Below are 19,605 nucleotides of genomic sequence, written 5' to 3' on the forward strand. Positions count from 1 at the left end.
TTCAGTCAACAGACATTTATTGAGCACTCACTGAGTGCCCCGCCCTGTGGCAGGTGCCAGGGACACAGCGGGAACAAGGAAGACTCAGGCTGCCCTTAAAGGCACAAGAAGTTGGTCCCTCACCTGGTCATCTGTAAAACTGGGTGGGGAGAACGACGATCGAGAGAATTACTCTCTGGCCTGCTGAGGGGCTACAGGGGTGGACGGGAAACTCTGTCCCCGCAGGCTGTGAGCCAGCGGGGAGGGCATTTGAGCCAGGGGAGGGTCCCAAAGACTGTGGGACCCGGAAGGCTTTTGGACCCCTTTTCTGTCTCTTGCCCAGCTCATTTCCTCTCAGAGCCAGATGTCAGGGTCTTCCTGTGAAGTAGATACTATTCTCACTTTACAGACAAGAAAACAAAGGCTCAGAAGAGAGATGGGTCACACTAGAGACCCACCCCCAACAGGTTCCCGGGAGAGTCTTCCTCAGCCTGGCCGCAGCGGCTGGTCCTACCTCCAGCTGCGACACAAGGCCGCCAGATCTGTCGCCAGACCCGCCCGGCGGGTCGGACTGGACTTCAAATGGTTCGGGGCCAAGATGTTCCGGAGTCATCCACGCCGGGGCCGCTGCCTCTGCTTCAAGAAGGCCTGGACCGTCCCTCCGGACCTGGCCTCGCCTTCCCACGATACGTGCCAGCACAGCTCGCAGCCCTGGGAACTACAACGCCCATGAGCCTCGGGGGCGTAGGCGCGCTATGAGATGCTCCACATCGCCCCCCGGCGCCACCAGAGAGAACTGCGTGGCTCCTGAGCCCGCGAGATCGGAGTGCTTTTTGGAAAGCTTCCCCACCCTTAGCACCCTCAGCACTTTCCTGGACGTGTTCCGTCCCGCGCCCGGAAGTTGACAGGGCCATAGAAATTGGAGGCTAGAGGCGCCCCGACTTGCCCTCTCGGCCCTAACTTCCGCCGGAAGCGCCGTCCATCCGCAATTGCCCTTTCGCTACTGCACGCGCCGGCGCCCGTGCCCGGTGCACCTCTCTACGGGCGCCAGTACGACCACAATGGCGGCCGCTACCCTGCTGCGCGCGACGCCCCTTTTCAGCGGTGAGGGGGCGGGGAGGGCTATGGCAGCCCGGGTTCACGTGGGGGTCGTCGGGAGCGGCCGGGCTCAGACCCGCGCCGTGACTCCAGGCATCTGCCCCGGCAGGTCTCGGCGCCGGCCCGGCACCACTATTGCAAGGTCTTTTGCGGCCGCTGAAGGCCCCGGCGCTGCCCATCTTGTGCCGCGGCCTGGCTGTGGAGGCCAAGAAGGCCTATGTGCGTGACAAGCCCCATGTGAACGTGGGCACCATCGGCCATGTAGACCATGGCAAGACCACCCTGACCGCGGCCATCACGAAAAGTAAGGGGGGTTGGGGTGGGGGGCTTCCGGCAGCGCCTGCTCTGCTGGCGGGACTTGCAGCCAGGGAGGCGGGGCCCGCGGAGCAACTGCTTAGGTGTTTAGTGCGGCCCCACGGGGACAGGTGGCTTCCCAGGTGGCGCTAGTGGTAAAGAACCCGCTTGCCAATGCAGGTTAGGCGTAAGAGACGCCGGTTCGATCCCTGGGGTCGGGGAGATCCCCTGGAGAAGGGAATGGCAGTCTACTCCAGTATTCTTGCCTGGAGAATCCCACGGACAGAGGAGCCGGTCCATAGACTGTCCTTTTCTAAAGTGGAAAGGGCCTTGCTGAAAAGTTTGTTCACTTCCTTCCCTTAGTTTTAGCAGGCTACAGTCCATAGGGTTGCACAGAGTCGGACACGACTGAAGCGACTTAGCAGGGCACAAGGCGCCAGAAATTGGCCGGACAGTACACTGCAGGATGCAGAAGACAGATTTCCCGTGAACACGAAGTTTTTGATGCATAAGTTGGGGGATTCGCCCCCCCCCCCCAACCAGTGGCCTCCCTCCAGCCCTGGGAAGGTGCCCTGTAAGCAGAACTGTTAGCCTAGAGAAGTCACAGGGCTAGCCCTTGAGGCTCTATAACCCTTCTTTCTGACCTGAAGTTACTAGCCCCAGGAGTTGAAGGAGGGTGTCTTGGAAGGTTGCTTCTCCTAGACTGTCCTTTTCTAAAGTAGAAAGGGCCTTGCTGAAAAGTGTGTTCCCTTCCTTCCCTTAGTTTTAGCAGAGGGAGGTGGGGCCAAGTTTAAGAAGTACGAAGAGATTGACAACGCCCCAGAGGAGCGAGCCCGAGGTATCACAATCAACGCAGCTCATGTGGAGTACAGCACAGCCGCCCGCCACTATGCCCACACGGACTGCCCCGGTCATGCAGATTACGTGAAGGTGAGAGCCGCTGGGGCGGGGCTTGGGAACCGCCCCGCTCAGGAAAAACGTTAGAGTTGTGGGGAGCAGGTTAAGATACTTGAGGTGTATGGGTTGGAGATCCTGGCTTTGTGGGCCTGGCCAGCCACAGCAGGTGGTAAAGAAGTGTCTGTGCTTAGCTAGGTGACTGGGGAGCGGAGGAGGTCATGGAATTACACTACTTCCTTTCCTGTCTCTCCCCAGAATATGATCACAGGCACTGCCCCCCTCGACGGCTGCATCCTGGTGGTGGCAGCCAATGATGGCCCCATGCCCCAGACCCGAGAACACTTACTGCTAGCCAGACAGGTACTCAAGAGCCTGGGAAAGGGTGGAAGGGGGCGGAGGGTGTTGGGCCATTTAGGACACCATCTGTGTCTCCTTCTCACCTGCAGATTGGCGTCGAGCATGTGGTGGTGTATGTGAACAAGGCGGACGCCGTGCAGGACTCTGAGATGGTGGAGCTGGTGGAGCTGGAGATCAGGGAACTGCTGACTGAGTTTGGCTACAAAGGGGAGGAGACTCCGATCATCGTTGGCTCTGCTCTCTGTGCCCTTGAGGTAAAGGCGGGGTCAGGCTGGGGATGGGGCTGGATGGACACCCAGAGCTCTGCTCTGAGTCCGGGGCCTGGCTCTGGGCAAGTAAGAGGAGCAGAATGGAAGTTTCAGAGTCCTGTCACCTCCCACTCATAGCAACGTGACCCCGAGCTAGGCCTGAAGTCCGTGCAGAAGCTGCTGGATGCTGTGGACACGTACATCCCTGTACCCACCCGGGACCTGGAGAAGCCTTTCCTCCTGCCCGTGGAGTCGGTGTACTCGATCCCCGGTGAGGACTCGGCTCACACGCACTCCCTTCCCCTCACTGCCGCTTCATCCGGCATCCCTGATGTCCTGTCCTGTTCCCTCCCAGGCCGGGGCACAGTGGTGACAGGCACGCTCGAACGTGGTATTTTGAAGAAGGGAGATGAGTGTGAATTCCTGGGACATAGCAAGAATATTCGCACTGTGGTGACAGGTACAGGAGGCGGCCTTGGGACCCAGAGCCTCCAGGATGACATCTCCTCCCCGCAGACCCCCCATTCCTTCCCTCTGCCCACACCCTTCTCTCGCGTGTCTCCCCTCTCTTAGGCATTGAGATGTTCCACAAGAGCCTGGATAGGGCAGAGGCGGGTGACAACCTTGGGGCCCTGGTCCGAGGCTTGAAGCGGGAGGACCTGAGACGTGGCCTGGTCATGGCCAAGCCAGGTTCAATCCAGCCTCACCAGAAGGTGGAGGCACAGGTGAGGGCTCCAGGTGATGATGGGCAGGCGCTGTGGAGGGTCGGTGCTTCCAGCCAGGCCCAGCTCCACCCATGTTCTCGTACCCTCTCATAGGTGTACATACTCAGCAAGGAAGAGGGTGGCCGCCACAAGCCTTTTGTATCCCACTTCATGCCTGTCATGTTCTCCCTGACTTGGGACATGGCCTGTCGGATTATCTTGCCTCCAGGGAAGGTATGATGTATGTGACAGCGGGGGTGACCTTTCCCTGGTAAAGAAAGCCTGGCTGATGGTGTAGGGAGAGAGCTGGTGATGGAAGGGTCGGATCAGTGGGTTCAGGTGGAACGAATCCTCATCCGGGGTTTCTTAGCTGTGTTAGCGTTGACCCACAAAGATTCCCCAGCAGGGTTCCTATAGTAGAGAGTTCCACTGTATTTTACATAAAGGCTCAAAAGAAGTCTTGAGCCCAAGACCTGCATTACCCAAAATTTTATAAACATTTTTTTCTCAAGAAAAACTTTATAGAGACGCTAATCGCTAGTCCTTTTTTATTTTTATCTGTATAATTTACTTGTTTATTGGCTGCCCTGGTCTTCGTTGCACTGCACAGGCTTTCTTGTTGGGAGAGTGGGGGCTCCTCATTTCGGTGGCGTCTCCTATTGCAGAGCACAGGCTCCAGGGCACATGGGCTTTAGTAGTTGTGGCACGGGGGCTTAGTTGCCCCGCGGCATGTGGGATCTTGTTTCCCAGATCAGGGATCAAATCCATGTCCCCTACATTGACAGGCGGATTCCTAACCACTGGAACCCCAAGGAAGTCCAGTCAGTCCTTTTCTGCCTTTGCATATGCTGTTTGCATGCGCCTAACAGCTGGGACAGAAGTTTCCCCAGAAAGAATCACCCTGCTGCATTTTCCCATAACCTTTAACCTTGGTAACCAACAGTTAGGAAGTGAAGGTTCCCTGAATCATGCATGATCTTAGTCTCTGCCTTTCAGGAGCTTGCCATGCCCGGGGAGGACCTGAAGCTCACTCTCATCTTGCGGCAGCCAATGATCTTAGAGAAAGGCCAGCGTTTCACCCTGCGGGATGGCAACCGGACCATCGGCACCGGCCTCGTCACTGACACGCCAGCCATGACCGAGGAGGACAAGAACATCAAGTGGAGTTGAGTCTGGACCTCTGCTGGGGCTCTCTTGTGCTCAGGGCCGCACTGGCCAGCGTTCTCTCCTGCCTCTGTGGCCCTCTTTGCAGGGCAGAGGCTGTGGCCCAGCCAAATTACAGCTAGACTGATACTTCCCCTGGCCCAAGGGCCGTGTGGCCGGCCAGGTGAGGTAGGTCAGTAAACTGTTCTGTGAATAGAAAGCTAGCCTGCGTGTCTTGTGTCATTTGTACTCTGAGAGAGTGGGGGATATAGAAATGGAGCTGAAGTCCAGGATACGTGAGCTTGGGAGTGATCCCTGAGCCATTTGAACTGACAGTACTTTTCTAGCCTCAAGAGTTCATCACTGGTACATGGTGGAAGAGCTCTTGCCTTAAAGCAGTGCTGTGGTAACATGAGGAAGGTAGAGAAGCTAAAGGCCTGAAAGCTATCCCCGTGAGCTTTGCATGATTGCTTCAGTTCAGTTCAGTGTGTTGCTCAGTGGTGTCTGACTCTGCGACCCCACGGACTGCAGCACACCAGGCTTCCCTGTTCACCAACTCCCAGAGCTTGCTCAGACTCGTGTCTGTCGAGTCGGTGATGTCATCCAACCATCTCATCCTCTGTCGTCCCCTTGTCCTCCTGCCCTCAATCTTTCCCAGCATCAGCGTTTTTTCCAGGGTGTCAGCTCTTCCCATCAAGTGGCCAAAGTATTGGAGCTTCAGTATCAGTCCTTCCAATGAATATTCAGGACTGATTTCCTTGAGGATTGACTGGTTTGATCTTGCTGTCCAAGGGACATAGTTCAAAAGCATCAATTCTTCGGTGCTCAGCTTTCTTTATGGTCCAACTCTCACATCCATACATGACTACTGGAAAAACCATAGCTTTGACTATATGGACCTGTAAAGTCAAGTCTGCTTTTTAATATGCTGTCTAGGCTTGTCATAGCTTTTCTTCCCAAGGAGTGTCTCTTAATTTTGATTGCTTAGCAAAATGCTACATATAACAGGCTAAATGTTGGATATTCCTAGAGATACTGGTCAAACGGTTATAGCTTGGGCCCAGTTTAGGTGCCTGGTCTCTGAGTAGTCACCAGGCTGTTCATGTCTAGCTACCCTTATTTAAAGTTGATACTGGGCATTCTATTTCGCTTTTAGACCCAGCACATAGATTATACTTGGTAAATAATTTGTAGGCTTGGTGGGTTATCCCCACCATATCACTAAGTCCAAACAGGAGTGAGAAATTGTAGAATGAAAGTTTCATTTTTAATGTCAATTACTGAGATTTAAAATGAAAAGGTCTGTTTATCAAATACACAGGGAGTAAAATGCTGAGATTTTGGGATGACCCCCAGTAACAGGTAGCATTCAGCAGGGATCAATGGCACCCTTTCAAATATTAAGAGGGCTACCCAGGAACACCTGCAATCACCTATGTCTCCAGCACTACAGAAACCGGTCTCCATCTGCACTGCAGACATCCAGAGCCCACCTGAAGGCTTTCCTGCTGCTACTTCCATCAAGGCCTCCCAGCCCCAGTTGGAGCTTGATCACTTGGGACCGCAAGTCTTTTTTAAAACGTTTGGCTGCACCGGGTCTTAGTTGCAGCATGTGGGATCTAGTTCCCTGACCAGGGATCGAACCCAGGGCCTCCTGCATTGGAAACAGTCTTAGCCACTGGACCACCAGAAAAGTCCCAAACCTGTCCCCTTTCAACAACCAATTAAGAGGCTACCGATCAGTCCCATCCTCTACCAGTGAAATCTCCACTTTACAGGTAAGAAACCAATGTCAGGTCTTACTAGTAAAGAATTACAAACTGTTTTTAAAAAACACCTCCTGAAGCCTGTTTCTCCATCCCATCCTGGCCCGCATCTTTCTAAGCCCCTGCTTCCCTCAGGCTGGCTCAATCCAGCCCTCCCCCCTTTCACTAGCAGCTTCATCCTACAGCTCTCACCCACACCCAAGACTTCTCAGCTGTGCACCACCCTGGCCCTTATTTCAGGTGGCCCAAAACACAATTGTACTTTTTAGTGCAAAGAGCTAGACATCATTCACGAAGTACTTATATTAGAAATGAAAACCTCATTACATCTCACAATGAGGCCCGTTTTGAGGTGAGAAAACAGCCTTTGAGACAATGGTGGGCCTGCATGGCAGAGCGCCAAAAAGGGCATCTCTGGATATTCTGGATGGGCACCTACAGTGCCCCACCTTGGAAACCTCATAAAACCAACCGCTCCCGTCTTACTATTCTTCAAAGAGAAAACTACAGGCAGGTTAAGTTAGTTTAAAATTTTATTTTTTTTAAATTTTTTTAAATATTTTTATGTAATAAAAAGTAAAAGTCCTTGTCCAACCATCCTTGCGGGGCATGTCTGTTTCTCTTACGCAGGTGACTCAAGTTAATGGGAAAGAAAGAACAGGGGGCCCAAGGTTATAAATAATAGAAAATAAAAGATCTTCGTCTCCAGCGGGGGCGGGGGGGGGAGGATAGATGAGAGGACGGGAGGGCAAGATGGGGTGGGATGGGCAGGGGCAGAGCAGGAACCCCCCCACCCCCGCTGGACCCTGGCCCTACCCACTTTGAGGCCCTTCCCATTCAAGGTGCTTGGCAGGAATTCCCCAGCTCCCCAGGGGCGGGGAAAGGGGGTGGGGGGCTGGGACTGGTCCGAGCTGCTGGGGGAAGAGACATAGATCACTCTTCCCTCCACTCATGGAGGTCTCAGGTCGCGGCCAGGACAATCTTCAGTTCCCCGGGGGGTGGAAGGGGAGCTGCTGGGAGGGATGAGATTGAACTGGTTGGAGGGGAAAGAGAAGAGAGCAGGAGCATTAGAACCCAAGCAGCTGTCCCTTCATCCAATGCCGTCCAGTGTGGGGTGTGGGGGGAGTGTTGGTAGGAGCGGCCGCCTCGAGGTGTCTCACGGGGCTGTCAGAAGCACAGATCAATCGCCGTTTCCCCGTGAGCCAAAGCCCTTCCTCACGTGCCCAGCTCAGCCCCCCACACCCCAGCCTGGCCCTGTCTACTGCGCTGACCTTACCTCGGCTAAGTCAGGAGACAGTCGGGGTCACTGAGAGCTGGGGAGGCAGTGGGGAGGGGGGCTGCTGGATCACAACTGAGCGAGGACGGAGGGAAGCAAAGGACAGAGCCAGGAGCAAGCCCCTGGCGGCGGCGACTGTGGCTTCTGCCCACCCTACATACTTCACAGACAGGTGCAGGTCGGCAGGCGCCCTGTGGGACAGCCCTGCCTCCAAGACCCCTCACTCCCCGCCCAGAACCCGTGCATCCTGCCCCACCTGCAGCCCATCAGCTCTTCCATGCCAAATACCCCCAGCTAACGAGAACTCACGAATCCTGTCATCGGCTCCTCCTGGAAATCCAGGCGCCTGGCCAGGCTGCTCACCTTGGGGGTGTCCGATGTAGGGGTAGGGTGAGGGTGTGGAAGCTGAGAGTGCAGGCACCCCACTCTGGGGCACCGCGCCTTGGGGGGGGCCCCCATGGCTCTGGGGTGGGTGCAGCAGCATCACCTGGGGCGGGTGGGGAGCCCCAGGGTGAGGGGGCGGGGCTGCTGTGATTCCAGTTTGGACATGGGCCTGTAGAGAACAGAAAAGGAGCTGTGAGCACCACAGGGTCAGAGAGCCCAAGGCAGCAGCACGGAGCGCAAAGGTGCGCCGACGACTCCGGGATGGGGTACCCCTCGGCTCAGAGCAAGCAGCGTGGGCTCTTACCTGGGTAACATGGGCCATGTTGGTGAAGCCGTGGGGCAGCTGCTGGTGGGCATGGATGGCATATACAGCGGCTGGTTGGGGGAAGCTGCTCTGAGGGGACTGGGCAGAAGGTCCCGGTGGCAGAGAAGGCGGCGTGCCTGTCAGGGCCCCTGGGTGGTACAGGTTCTGCTGCGGCTGTCCACTGCCCAGGTGTGGGGCCTGCCCCGCCTGGTGCTGCCATCAGGGCAAGGGGAACGGTGAGTGCCACTTCCAGTACCACCTCTGACCCCCAGGTTCTCCCCGCTAGGAAATGACCCCGAGCCCTAGTCCTCTCTCTCAGCCACCCACCCCTGCTCCACCCACGTGGATGCCCCACAGCAGGCACCTGGACAGGACTGGGGGCCGCATGCTGGGACGGCGGCTGGCTCCCAGTAGGCGTGGTGGCCGGCTGCGGCTGGTGGGCATGGAGCTGCGTGGCATGGTGTGGATAGGACTGGTGAACGGTGGCTACAGCAGGAAAGGGGAGAGAATCAGTGACAGGCACCCCAGAGGGGCTGAGCAGCACAGCCTGGGTGGGGGGACAGGACAAAACTCACCATAAAGGGCCTGGGGGGTGGGCTGCTCTGCAGAAGGGTACTGAGGGGTGGAGGATGACACGATGGCCTGGGGATGGCTCCCCGACGTCAGCATGCGTGGGTTGCTTTGAAGCATGGGGGCAAACACCGGCTGGAGGAGGAGCAGAGAAGCGGTTGGCCCGGCAGAGGGCCCGGGAGAGTATCCTGCTGCCAAACCACCCAGGCACAGGACTACTCTGCTCTCATCACGACCACCTTACTTCACATTCTCAACCACCTTATTGAGGAGGCGCTACACTTTACACAAGGAAAAAACAAAGGCGCCAGAATCCACTGCCTCCCTGGGGTCCTACTACAGCCAAGACTGAAGCCCAAGTTGGACCCCATCACCCAGAACTCTAGGCTGGCTTCTCCTGCCAGCTCCTGAGTGTGGGAGGTGGAGGCTTGCTAAGATGCCAGGGCTCTGTACCAGACCTTCCTCCCCACCTCAGTCACCTGCGAGGGGTAGTGGGCCATGGGCTGCATCATGGCGGGCTGGCCTGGGAACTGCTGTGGGTTGTAGGGGATGTAGGAAGAGTAAGGGGTGGCGGCCACCAGAGGTGGACCAGCGGCGGCAGCAGCGGCCTGCATCATGGGAGGGGCGGAGGCTGGCTGGTGTTGGTCCGAGCGCTGGGGGGGCAGGGAGCCTGCAGGTGGGGGGAAGACGGGGCAGAGCTCAAGCTCCATCCACCGGCAGGCCCTGGGCGGCGCACACGGCCCCTCCTGACCCTGCTCACCTTTGGCGCCCCGGTACTTGCCCTGCTGTCCAGGCACAGAGTTGGACACAGGGTATGGATACATCTGAGGTGCCTAGGGACCAGAACACAGGCGCGGCTCAATGACGCACTCACCAATGCTCAGGACAGGCAGGATTTGGTCCCTCAGGCAGCCCAGGCACACCTCTGACCCTGGGCCCACCCAGTCTCCTCTCACCTGAACAGCTGGTCCCATGTGGATCTGAGGTATGTAGGAAATGTACTGGGGGCTATAGAGCCCACTCTGGCCTGCTGTCAGCACCGGGATGGAGGGAGTTGAATGAGTCCGGGGCCCAGGAGAAGTCGGAGTACTGGTGGATTTATTCTGTAAGAGGCCAAGGGGTACATGCACAAGGTAACTCAATGACTTCCATACCACCCTCCTCTCCCAGCCAAGGGCATCCAGAGTGCTGTGCACCAAACATATCCTACACTTTATATTGGTTAAACCCCACATCAACCAGGAGATGAGCACCCTTAAATTACAGGCGAGGAAACTGAGGCAGAGAAGGTAAGTGGTTCATCCAAGATAACAAAGCTTCCAAGTAGAGGTTCAAGCGCAGTCAGTGTGCCCAAATGAAGCCCAAGCTCCTGACTGCCAGACTCCGACTCCCCCGAACCAAATGCCAAGTCCCAGTAAGGAACCCATAATTATGTCAGATACTTCACGATCCCCGGGCAGCCACTGCTAAGACCTGCTTCCTCAACTGCTGAAGTCCTGACACACTTGTGTAACTGCTCCTCACTCCCCCCAACACCCAGCTCCCAAGTCTCCTCATAGAGACCCCAGCCCACCTTCCCCTGTCCCATCTCACCACAGAGAGCAGGGGCTTAGTGGGATTGAACTCCTTGGCATTGGGGTTCAATGTCGACTTCTTCACTTGTCTATGAGAGAAAAGTGGAGTCATTCTCACAGCCTGCCTCTCGTCACCAGACACCCGCCCAGCTCCCCACCCCACTCACTCAGCAACTGGGCCCTCATCCTTGTCATCTCCCTTGATGAGGCCCACTGGGGGGCTGCCAGTTTGGCTTGGGCAAGGTGGGGGAGGCTGCTCCGGCCCCTCGGCACCCCCTGCTGGTGGCAAGGGCGGTTTGTCCTCCTTGTCTGATACTGATTCGGCCTTCGAGGAAACAGGAGACCCCAGGGGCTCTGAAGCCAAAAGACCATCCACCTCCTTCTCCTTCCCTTTGGCCTCCTCTTTCAGGATCCGTGGAGGAAAAGGATCCAAGCTGGTCTCAGGGGAGCTACTGGGCTGAAGCTAGAAGGACAGAAACACACAACATAGAGACTACTCTCCTATCTCAACCCCAGACTCACCTTCCTTCATCTTTGCATCCTCTAATCTCTCAATGCCACCCAGTGCCTATTCCATAAACCTCTCCCCCGACTCCCCAACATTCATCTCTTTCCCGCTAACATCCTAGTCACTCCCACACGTCGCTCACCTTAAACTGGGCCCCAAACTTTCTCAGTTCTTCCAGCTGAGAACGCTTCTGTTCGTTCTGAAGGCCAGGGACTATGAAAAAGAGCAAAAAAGGAGAAAATACACGTTTGTTTTCTTGAAGGTGGCTACACAGCAACCCAAAGAACAAAGAAACCAAGGGAAAAAAGCTGAGCTTAATAGAACCCTTTAAGTTAGGATCACAGGGCTGATCCACGTCATCTGTTTCTGAATTTCAACACTTCCCTATCTGAGATGCTCCCCTAATCAAAGGGGCACAAGGCCCTGGCAGGAAAAACAACAATCCTCACCTTTCCCTGCAATCCGGGACAACTCCTGGGACTCCAGCGTCCTTCCAGGTTCCTTGGCAGGAAGTTCTTTTACTGAGCAAGAAAAAAGAGGCACGTGAAGACACTTCTGTCCGGAAGCACACCGCCCACTGTCGGCAGTCCCCACCAGGTGGCTCTTACCATCTGTGGGGGCCAGTGAGATCTTTGGAGAAGCTGGGGAAACGGAGCCCACTCCAGGATCCCCAACTGCTGACGTCACTGGGATGGAAGCTGAAGAGGTCAGTACTGCTGAGCCAATGGGAGGCTCAGGACAGGAAGCTGAGATTGGGGCGGGGGCAGCTGATTTGGGAGAGCGTGGCGGGTACATCCGGCCCACTGGAAGAAAAGGGAGAGTGATTTGTGTTGGTCACTGCTGGTCACTGAGCAGGGACTCACTAGAAACACCAAGGAGAGTTTATCTACAAGGTGACAAACCTAAATGTTTAGAAGGGCAAGGCAGGTAAGGTAAGCAGGTAAAATGGCCTCATGGGTACCATGAAAGACTGGACTGCTCCAAGGAGCAGTCAAGACTCAGTTCCAGTCAACCAGAGCTATACAGCAAGACAGGTTCTGGGCTGGCAGAACTTCCTGTATTTCAAAAGAAATTAGATACTTTCTATTATTTCTCCTCCCTTAAAATTAGTTGCCAACTAATTTATTTATTTATTTAGTTGTTGTTGCCAACTAATTTAAACAAAAGGCACCAGCCATCCAGACACAACGCATGGATTGCCATGCTGGAATTTCTCTCTGAGGGAAACTGAAAAATTCTTTCCTGAAAAGCATAAATCCAAGCCTCCAAAACACCTTTATCTTGGAACTCTCCCAGTCCAGCATTCTAACAATTGACATATCTACACCCTTATCCATTTCTTCATGTAACACCACTGGAATCTTACCTGCAGGAGGAGGTGGAACAGAAGCTTCTCCAGAAGGCCTGCTGCTGGGGGAAGACAGACTCTTGGCACCTCTCAGAGGTCGCTGGGCCTTAGGGGACATGCGGGAAGGGCCTATTTTTTTTTTTTTTTTAAGATGGGAAAAAAGAGGCAGAGTTCCTGCTATTACATGACCATCAATGCACCTTCCATCCAACCCACCTAGATCTTTTTCCTTGCCACCTACCATCATCCCCTTCCCTGCCACCAACAAGTCGGCTTCCTAACTCACCTCCATTGATACCGCGTGCCTCAGAACCTGGGCCAGGGCTGCTATTGTCAAGATGGTGAGGGCCACGAGGCGGCAAAGAGCTAAGGCCAGGCCGGCCGCCCCGAGAACTACTGCAGCGAACGCCTCCCCGGGGACCTTCCCGAACTCGCTGGGGTAGAGGGATATACTTCCCCTCCCTGGGGGAGAGAGTTCAAATAACATCAAGCAGCCACAAAACACACGTTTTCCAAGGTGAAGCCCTCCTTATCAAAGTCCACCTCCTGCCTCAATGCACACACACAGAGATATGCCTGACTTCAGCTTTCTGCACTATTTCTCTTGAGAAACTCACTGTCCTGTGGTTCCAGGATGATGACCCTACACTGCAGCTAGCCCTGACCAGACCAAAGCAGCCAGGGCTCCATAATCCTACCCCACTCCTGACCTTCAAGACAGGTAGTATCACATTGTGGTTTAAGGTACAATACACTTCAGTTTCATTTTCATAAAAGGAGAAGTTAAGACATACACAGGAATGAAAATGCAGGAAAAAAAAAAGAATATGGGGAATTCCCTAGGGGTAGGACCCTGAGCTTTCAATGCTGAGGGCCTAGGTTCCTGGTTGGGGAACTAAAATCCTGTAAGTTGCAGAGTGCAGCAGAAAGCAATCCTCTAAGTTGCAGAGTGCAGCAGAAAGCAAAAAAAGGAAAAGAAAAAAAAAGTATCAAAAATCTGGGGTGGGGGGAAACCTGTCTTAATCCCTAATCTTTAGCCTTGTTACTTCAGACAAATTAATAGTTCTAGGCTTCAGCGTCCTAAACCCCAAGATTTGGAATAACTGTATTAACCTATGATTGTGAGGCTTCAACAAGCGTATGTAACAAGCTCTCGGCCCTAACCTAAACCAAAAAATTGGGAATAACTACATGTTAACCTATGTGGCTTGGAGGCGTCAACAGAAGTAAACACCAAGCTCCCCGCCCAAACACTGAGCCCCGCCCGGACCAGCCGCCCCCAGCAATCACCTGGCTGCCAAGCTGGGGCTCTCACGCCCTGAGCCCTGTCGCTGAACCGCACTGTGCTTCTCCTCCTCTGTGCGCCCGTCATCATTCTCCATGGCGATCCGCAGGCGGTACTGGGGGCTCGATTCAATCTCTCGGGCCAACTGGGCAGCACGAAGCTCCCGCTGACGGAATTCTTCTGAATTGTCCTTCTCTAAGGGCACCCTGTGAGGACCGCCGTCACCCCAGGGCCACGGGACAACAAGAAGGAAAAATGAAGACATTTCCATCAGTCCTATCACCAGCTCAGACATGTGGGTATTTAAACCCTCAATAAGTCAGCATACACTGATCTGGCATGTAGCAGGGTCCTAGGCAGAGCAGCAAGGCATCTCTCTGAATCTGAGGTACACCGAGACACACATACAAATTTGTTAAGATTTTACAGGATAAGTATGGACCAAAAAAGCAGTTAATTCCACCCATGGAATCAAGGTTATAAGAAGGAGAAAAACCTGTGCAGAAAGAGTTCACAAGGCAGATGAGGAATGGGGAGAGGGCAACCCAGATGCCCAGGAAAACGTGTACAAAAGCTATGCTCCACCTAAAGGCCTCCCTTCTGTTGATGACCCCATACCTCAAACTGTACCACCTGGGAAGTACCAAAAGACACTCACGTGTAAGAAGAGAGACTGCTGTCATAGGTGGTCTTTACACCATAGTTCTCCTCATTGAACTTGAACATTTCGTTGGGGTCCCATCCATTAGACTAGAGGGAGAGGGAGAATGTTTCAAAGTCCAGCAAGGAAAGCAATAATAACCAATCCTTCTCTTCCCTCAGGTTGAAAGATTAAAAAATCTGACCAAACCAAGAGTGGGGTAAAAACGAACAGGGCTCATGGGAAGGTCATCTAGTACTACTGACTGCAGCACAAACTGGTAGTTTCCGAGACAGAGACGTCTTTAGGACCTAACATCCATTTCCAGATTTATATCCCAGGGAAATTCTGACCTAAGTGCATGAGGATACACATTCTAAAAATTCAGTAAGGCACTATTTTTAATATCAAAACAATGGCCCAGAAACACCAATAAGAAAAGGGATAAAGACAATTTATTGTGTATACACACAAGTATACACATACAAATAGCACAATACATTTAGTTAAAAGCAATGAGTAGGAGCTATATACCAAAATGAAATATCCAAAAATAGGTAGGAAAAGAAAATTAAAAAAAAAAAAAATTAACACAATGAAGTAACAATTCACTGATAAATTTTAAATCAATGTAGTTGTTCGGAAGAAGGGAAATGGGCCCATACAATACTCAATCTCATCTATATCTTTTTCCCAAGGCTGGGAAAAAACTGATTTGAAGCAAATTTTAACAGTTATCAATCACTGATGGTAGAAAAACGGGTTATTTCTGTTTGAGTATGTTCTATACCTTTCCATTGGAATCTGACTGCCATCAACAGGTAATAGTAAGACTTCTCCCCTGCCCACCCCAGCAACTCTTGGCTCCAAGAATGATGTCACTGTCAACAACCCACAGTTCAGCAGCAGAGCCCCCCAGCTCTAGGGTTCTCCAGAAGGGAGACTGTACCATGTCAGATTCCAGGTCGTAGTCATCACTGTTGCTGTCGCCCCCCTCCCAGCGCTGAAGCACCTTCTCTTTGTGTTCCCCATTCACCTTCGAGTTCATGGCAATGGCTGAGTCAGTGAACTTATCTGTGAGGGCAGATTGAAGATCAGGAGTCAGGTGGTATTGCATAGCCTTCTATCCAACACCCTTCACACCACAGAAGCAAAGAAAAGCTTTTGTGTGTCAGAGTTTGGGGGTGCAGGGCAGCATAAGACTTGTTCCAAGAGTTCAAAAGAAGCAAGGAGTTGAAAACAAAGCAGGAAAAGTATGAACCACAACACAGGCTGGAATTCATCCCACTGCATCTTAGACATTAACACATGTTCTCAAGAAAAAAAATTCCAGTCATCCTCCTCAGAAATACGGTGATAAAGAACAGGAAGGAGGAGAATCAGATCATCACATTCTCTGCCTTCTACTCAAGCACTGGATCTGACACAACAGCCTGCACCAATAAATACCTTTAGTAGCATAATTGAAGTCGACATTTCGGAAGTGGACAAGCATGACATCACTCGGCTTAAACACCATGGTGTCCACTATGTCTTCCCGACGAGGGCCACCTGCTGGCTCCGATACCTTCCGGTGCACAGCGTCCACTGCTAGTTCAAACTACAGAAGTCCCATTTCCCAACAACCGAGGGTCAGTATTAAGAAACGTGAAGACAAAAATATGACTACTTTTAATTTTACCCTTCCTAAACTTTCCCCAACATCACATTCTCATGTGCACTGTCTTGTCAACATCACCCACAGGATTTAGCCAAAGCCCCAAACTTAAAACTTCACATCAAAATTCCCAGCCCTCACATTTCAAACCCCCATCTTTAATTGCATGCAGCACTCTTCCAGCACAGGCCTACAAAAATAAGGCTAGCCACCATGTTGTCCAAAACCACTCAACTTTGCATATTCAATGAACCTATTTCCACTCTCTTCTTTCTCCCATGAAACTCCAAAACGTAAGCTAATTTGAGCACACTCACCTTTGAGCTCAGCGTCTTGAAGATACCTTCATAGGTGGTACCATTCTTCACCTTTACATCACAAGTGGAACCCTGAAAGAGCAGAGGAAAACAGAAGAGTGCCTCCAGCAACTGATGCATTACATTCCTCAACCTAGCAGTAAGGGGCCCACTTACCACAACAGCGGTAAGGAAATGCAGCATTCTGGAATTGTTGTAGACACCCTCAAACACCTGTCAGTAACACAGGAGAGAGATAAAAATAAAGAAATAGCCAATCAACATCTTACCCTCCTTCATAACGTCCACACTCCACTCATAACCACCTCCTACGTGTGGGATACTTGCCCTTTGGAACGCATCTATTTCTGCACCTAGTCTGCCCTCTATCCCCACATATGTATCTTTTAAGTATCTGTGCCTTAGACGGGGGAGAAAAGGCACTCACCGGTGACTGTGGAGGTCCCTTTCCTGTGCTTTGTCCCCTATAAGAGAAGGAAACAAGAAACTAGTTATTTAAGTACGGTCAAGCCCTCTTATTCAATGCTTTCAAAAGACTCTATGCTAGGACCACAGACTATGCGAGGATGACGACTTAGGTTACAAATCATTAACCAACAACCGATTTTCAAATTCTCACTTCACAGAGGAAGAAAAGCACTAAAAGTCATTTCCTCCAAATGCCAGTAAAAGAGGCTCAATCATCAAAGTCTGTCAATTGCTTTAAAAGCCAATTCAACACAACGTTTCTGCAAGAGGGCCAGGGCTGCATGCTTCCAAATGACAAACGTTACGACATTCGACAATAACCCACGCCAAATATAACAGTTGAAGCTCAGAGAGCGCAACTTTTGAACTACCTAGCTCAGGTAAATTACCTCCGAAACAGGAAAGACCATCATTTCCCACAGCCTTAGGCCCCAAACTAGGAGTGAAGGTGCTCCCTCTACAATCTACCCTTCTCGACCTCTTTACTCATTCAGCCTGTTACCCACTCTGGGAGGGGTCACCAATCTCCCAGTAACCCTGCTTCTCGCTGGCTGATGTAACCGGCGGTTGAAGAGGGCGATCAGGGGGCCGTTGGCAGGGCTGGGGGACAGCGCAGCCGCAAAAGCTATCCACCCGGAGGCCTCGCCCGGTCTGCGCCTGCGCACTAAAGCCCACGGGCCTCTTCAAAATCCCCCCTCCCGCGATCAGAACCCACTGCGCCTGCGTGTACCTCCACTCTCAATTCCATAAACCCACAAACAGAAGAAACCGAGCCGGGTGTCCACCACTCATCCAAAGCCACCACGCGAACCCGTCCACGAGCACTCCCAGGCGCTGCCCTATGTGTTACCCGAGGCTGGAGAATGGCCGGGTCATAAGACACAGCATCCGCGCGCACGTACGGCAAGAGCGCGCGCGCGCTCGCGCGCTGGAGGTTCCCAGCCCGCAGTCCTCCCAGCCCCTCCTTCCGTCCCCCCGCCCACCCTGCTCCCCTCCTACTGGCCAAACTGGGACAGGGAGGTAGCAACTCGCTACCAAGTCCCTCCCTCCCCATTGGCCAAACTGTGGGCCGCGCGCCCCCCTCCATTGGCTACGGCCAGGGACCCCTTCCCGCAGCTGACTCCCCATTGGCTGAAGACGGGAACCGCGAGACCCTTCGTGGTAATGGAGCCGGGGACCCCGATCACCTCTTCACCCCCCCCCCAACTCCTCGTTCGGACGCCGCCGGCGGGATGCGCTCTGCCTGCCCTTAAGGCCCAGGTCCCGAGCCCTGACTACGCTCGCAGAACTGAGCACTGCCCCTGAATACCCCGGTGGCCACCAGGGACCCTCTGCCTCTGACCTGTTAGGACCTGAGGGCCCACCCCCAGCTTCACGGGGCTTTCCCACTCCCCCTGGCGCCCCTCGAAGGTGGCCAGGCTAGAAGTCCGCCTGGCGCGGTGTACAGGTCTCGGCCACCTGGGCTCTAGCGCCCGGAAACCCACCATCCTCACCTGGCGCTGCCGATGGCCGCTGCCCCTTGTCTCTCCTGATGTTGCTGCTGTGGTGGCGGCGGTTGAGGTGCCAAGATGCCCTCCGCTCCCCGACGGAGCCCGCTCCCGGCAGCGGCTGCAGGCCCTAGGCAGGGGGAGGCGGCCGCAGGAGGTCCTGGGGGAGCCGAGGTGGAGGCCAGGGGCCCCGGGAGACCGCCGTTGGGCGGGCTGGTGCCCCCGGGAGGCCGACGGGCCACGGCCTGTTGCGTGGGGGGCGGCTGCTGGGGCTGGGAGGTCTGTTGTGGCGGCTGAGGCTTCAACATGATGGCAGCGTCCGGAAGGGGAATTAGGGGGAAGGGAGGGAGAGAGGAGGCCGGGGCTGGGCCCCCGCCGGAGAGCGCGGGAAGCGAAGGGGACTGGGAAGCTGGGGACCCGCCGTTGGCGGGCGGGGGCAAGCCCCGCGGTGTCGGGGGTGGATAGAGAAGACCGCGGCGCGAGGGAGCACCGCGAGGCGGAAGGGGAGGGGGTCTCGCGGGCCGGAGGAAAGCGAGAGGGCGCGAGCCGGCTTGGCGCGCGTGCGCGTCGCCGGGGAAAGGGGAGGAGGAGGAGCGCGCGGGCGGGAGCTCCCGAAGGGGGAGGGGCGGGGAGGAGGGAGCGGCGGCCCGAGATGTCCGCGCGCACCGGGGCGGTTAGCTCCGGGCGGGAGAAGAAAGAATAAAGAAAGGTGAATCTCGCGCCCCTCGCCTTTGGAGTGGGGAAGGAGCAGCGCGGGGCGCTTCCGCGCGGCAAGGACTTAGGGTCTCTAGGTCTCAGGCAGCCTTGAAGACTGCCTGCCGCTGTCGCTTCACAATGAGCGTGTGAAGCGCTGGGGGTGGAGCCGAAGAAGCAGAGAGGAAGGAAGAGCCGGCCGCCCCGCCTACGCCGGCGGCGTAGCGTCGGGATACCTCCGCAGTAGTGTGAGAAGTCACCACGTAGCGTGCAGTTCTTCCGCCATTTGGGGGCCCATGGGCGGAGTCTTGAGTACAAAAAAAGTCCCGGCACGAGAACTGGTGCTTATTTTAGGCTTGTGGTAGGTTTCGTGCGGCCTTTATCTGCTTTTCATAAAAGGTTGATAGGCATTAATGTTATCAGTTTGAGCATGCTGATCTTTGGAGATAACTCTATACCTAATTCTAAATTATTTTAATGATTTTCAAACTAATGGTTTTTCCATGCCCTAGAATGAACCCTTAAAGTGGAAGTGGCAAGTGAAAGTGTAGTCGGTCAGTTGTGTCCGACTCTTTGCGACCCCATGGACTGACTGTAGCCCCCCAGGC

General features: G+C 54.2%; 2 protein-coding genes across 21 annotated transcripts; one reads left to right on the forward strand and one right to left on the reverse strand.

The window, feature by feature from the left end:
- Positions 1-884: 884 nt before the first annotated feature.
- TUFM (Tu translation elongation factor, mitochondrial) lies at positions 885-4,940 on the forward strand (the record flags this gene model as incomplete). Its single annotated transcript, XM_061153117.1, has 10 exons — positions 885-1,083; positions 1,187-1,381; positions 2,135-2,301; positions 2,524-2,628; positions 2,715-2,879; positions 3,012-3,144; positions 3,229-3,333; positions 3,447-3,598; positions 3,692-3,811; positions 4,574-4,940. Coding segments are annotated over 10 exons (1,515 nt in total), but the record flags the coding sequence as incomplete, so codon positions are not given.
- Positions 4,941-7,001: 2,061 nt separating this feature from the next.
- On the reverse strand, positions 7,002-19,158 carry ATXN2L (ataxin 2 like). Of its 20 annotated transcripts, none has more exons than XM_061153108.1 (24): positions 18,311-19,150; positions 16,777-16,813; positions 16,506-16,562; positions 16,350-16,421; positions 15,825-15,975; positions 15,325-15,449; positions 14,394-14,485; positions 13,741-13,941; positions 12,737-12,912; positions 12,469-12,579; positions 11,711-11,905; positions 11,552-11,623; positions 11,245-11,315; positions 10,762-11,057; positions 10,614-10,683; positions 9,977-10,123; positions 9,781-9,853; positions 9,500-9,690; positions 9,026-9,155; positions 8,815-8,936; positions 8,451-8,663; positions 8,126-8,315; positions 7,763-7,799; positions 7,002-7,496 (listed from the first exon to the last, which is right to left on the reverse strand). In XM_061153108.1, the coding sequence occupies exons 1-23, from the start codon at positions 18,610-18,612 to the stop codon at positions 7,768-7,770; spliced, it is 3,126 nt and encodes a 1,041-aa protein (XP_061009091.1). In that variant the 5' UTR covers positions 18,613-19,150; the 3' UTR covers positions 7,002-7,496; positions 7,763-7,767. The 20 variants fall into 20 exon arrangements, 18 of the variants coding, with proteins under 18 accessions (XP_061009091.1, XP_061009090.1, XP_061009086.1 ...); XM_061153107.1 differs by having other exon boundaries at positions 7,002-7,519; XM_061153103.1 differs by having other exon boundaries at positions 8,072-8,315.
- Between the last annotated feature and the right edge of the window lie 447 nt (positions 19,159-19,605).

This window comes from Dama dama, chromosome 10 (assembly GCF_033118175.1).
Source record: "Dama dama isolate Ldn47 chromosome 10, ASM3311817v1, whole genome shotgun sequence".
In the NCBI taxonomy this organism is placed as follows: domain Eukaryota; kingdom Metazoa; phylum Chordata; class Mammalia; order Artiodactyla; family Cervidae; genus Dama; species Dama dama.

What these genes read in the sequence shown, in the direction of transcription:
- ATXN2L (XM_061153113.1), bottom strand. Translation starts at nt 18,612, where the DNA reads ATGTTGAAGCCTCAGCCGCCACAACAGACCTCCCAGCCCCAGCAGCCG. An exon ending in ACGACCTGGAATCTGACATG is followed by an intron (nt 14,486 to 15,324) that starts GTACAGTCTCCC and finishes CTCTCCCTCTAG; the next exon opens with TCTAATGGATGGGACCCCAA. An exon ending in CTCACTGGCCCCCACAGATG is followed by an intron (nt 11,624 to 11,710) that starts GTAAGAGCCACC and finishes TTTCTTGCTCAG; the next exon opens with TAAAAGAACTTCCTGCCAAG.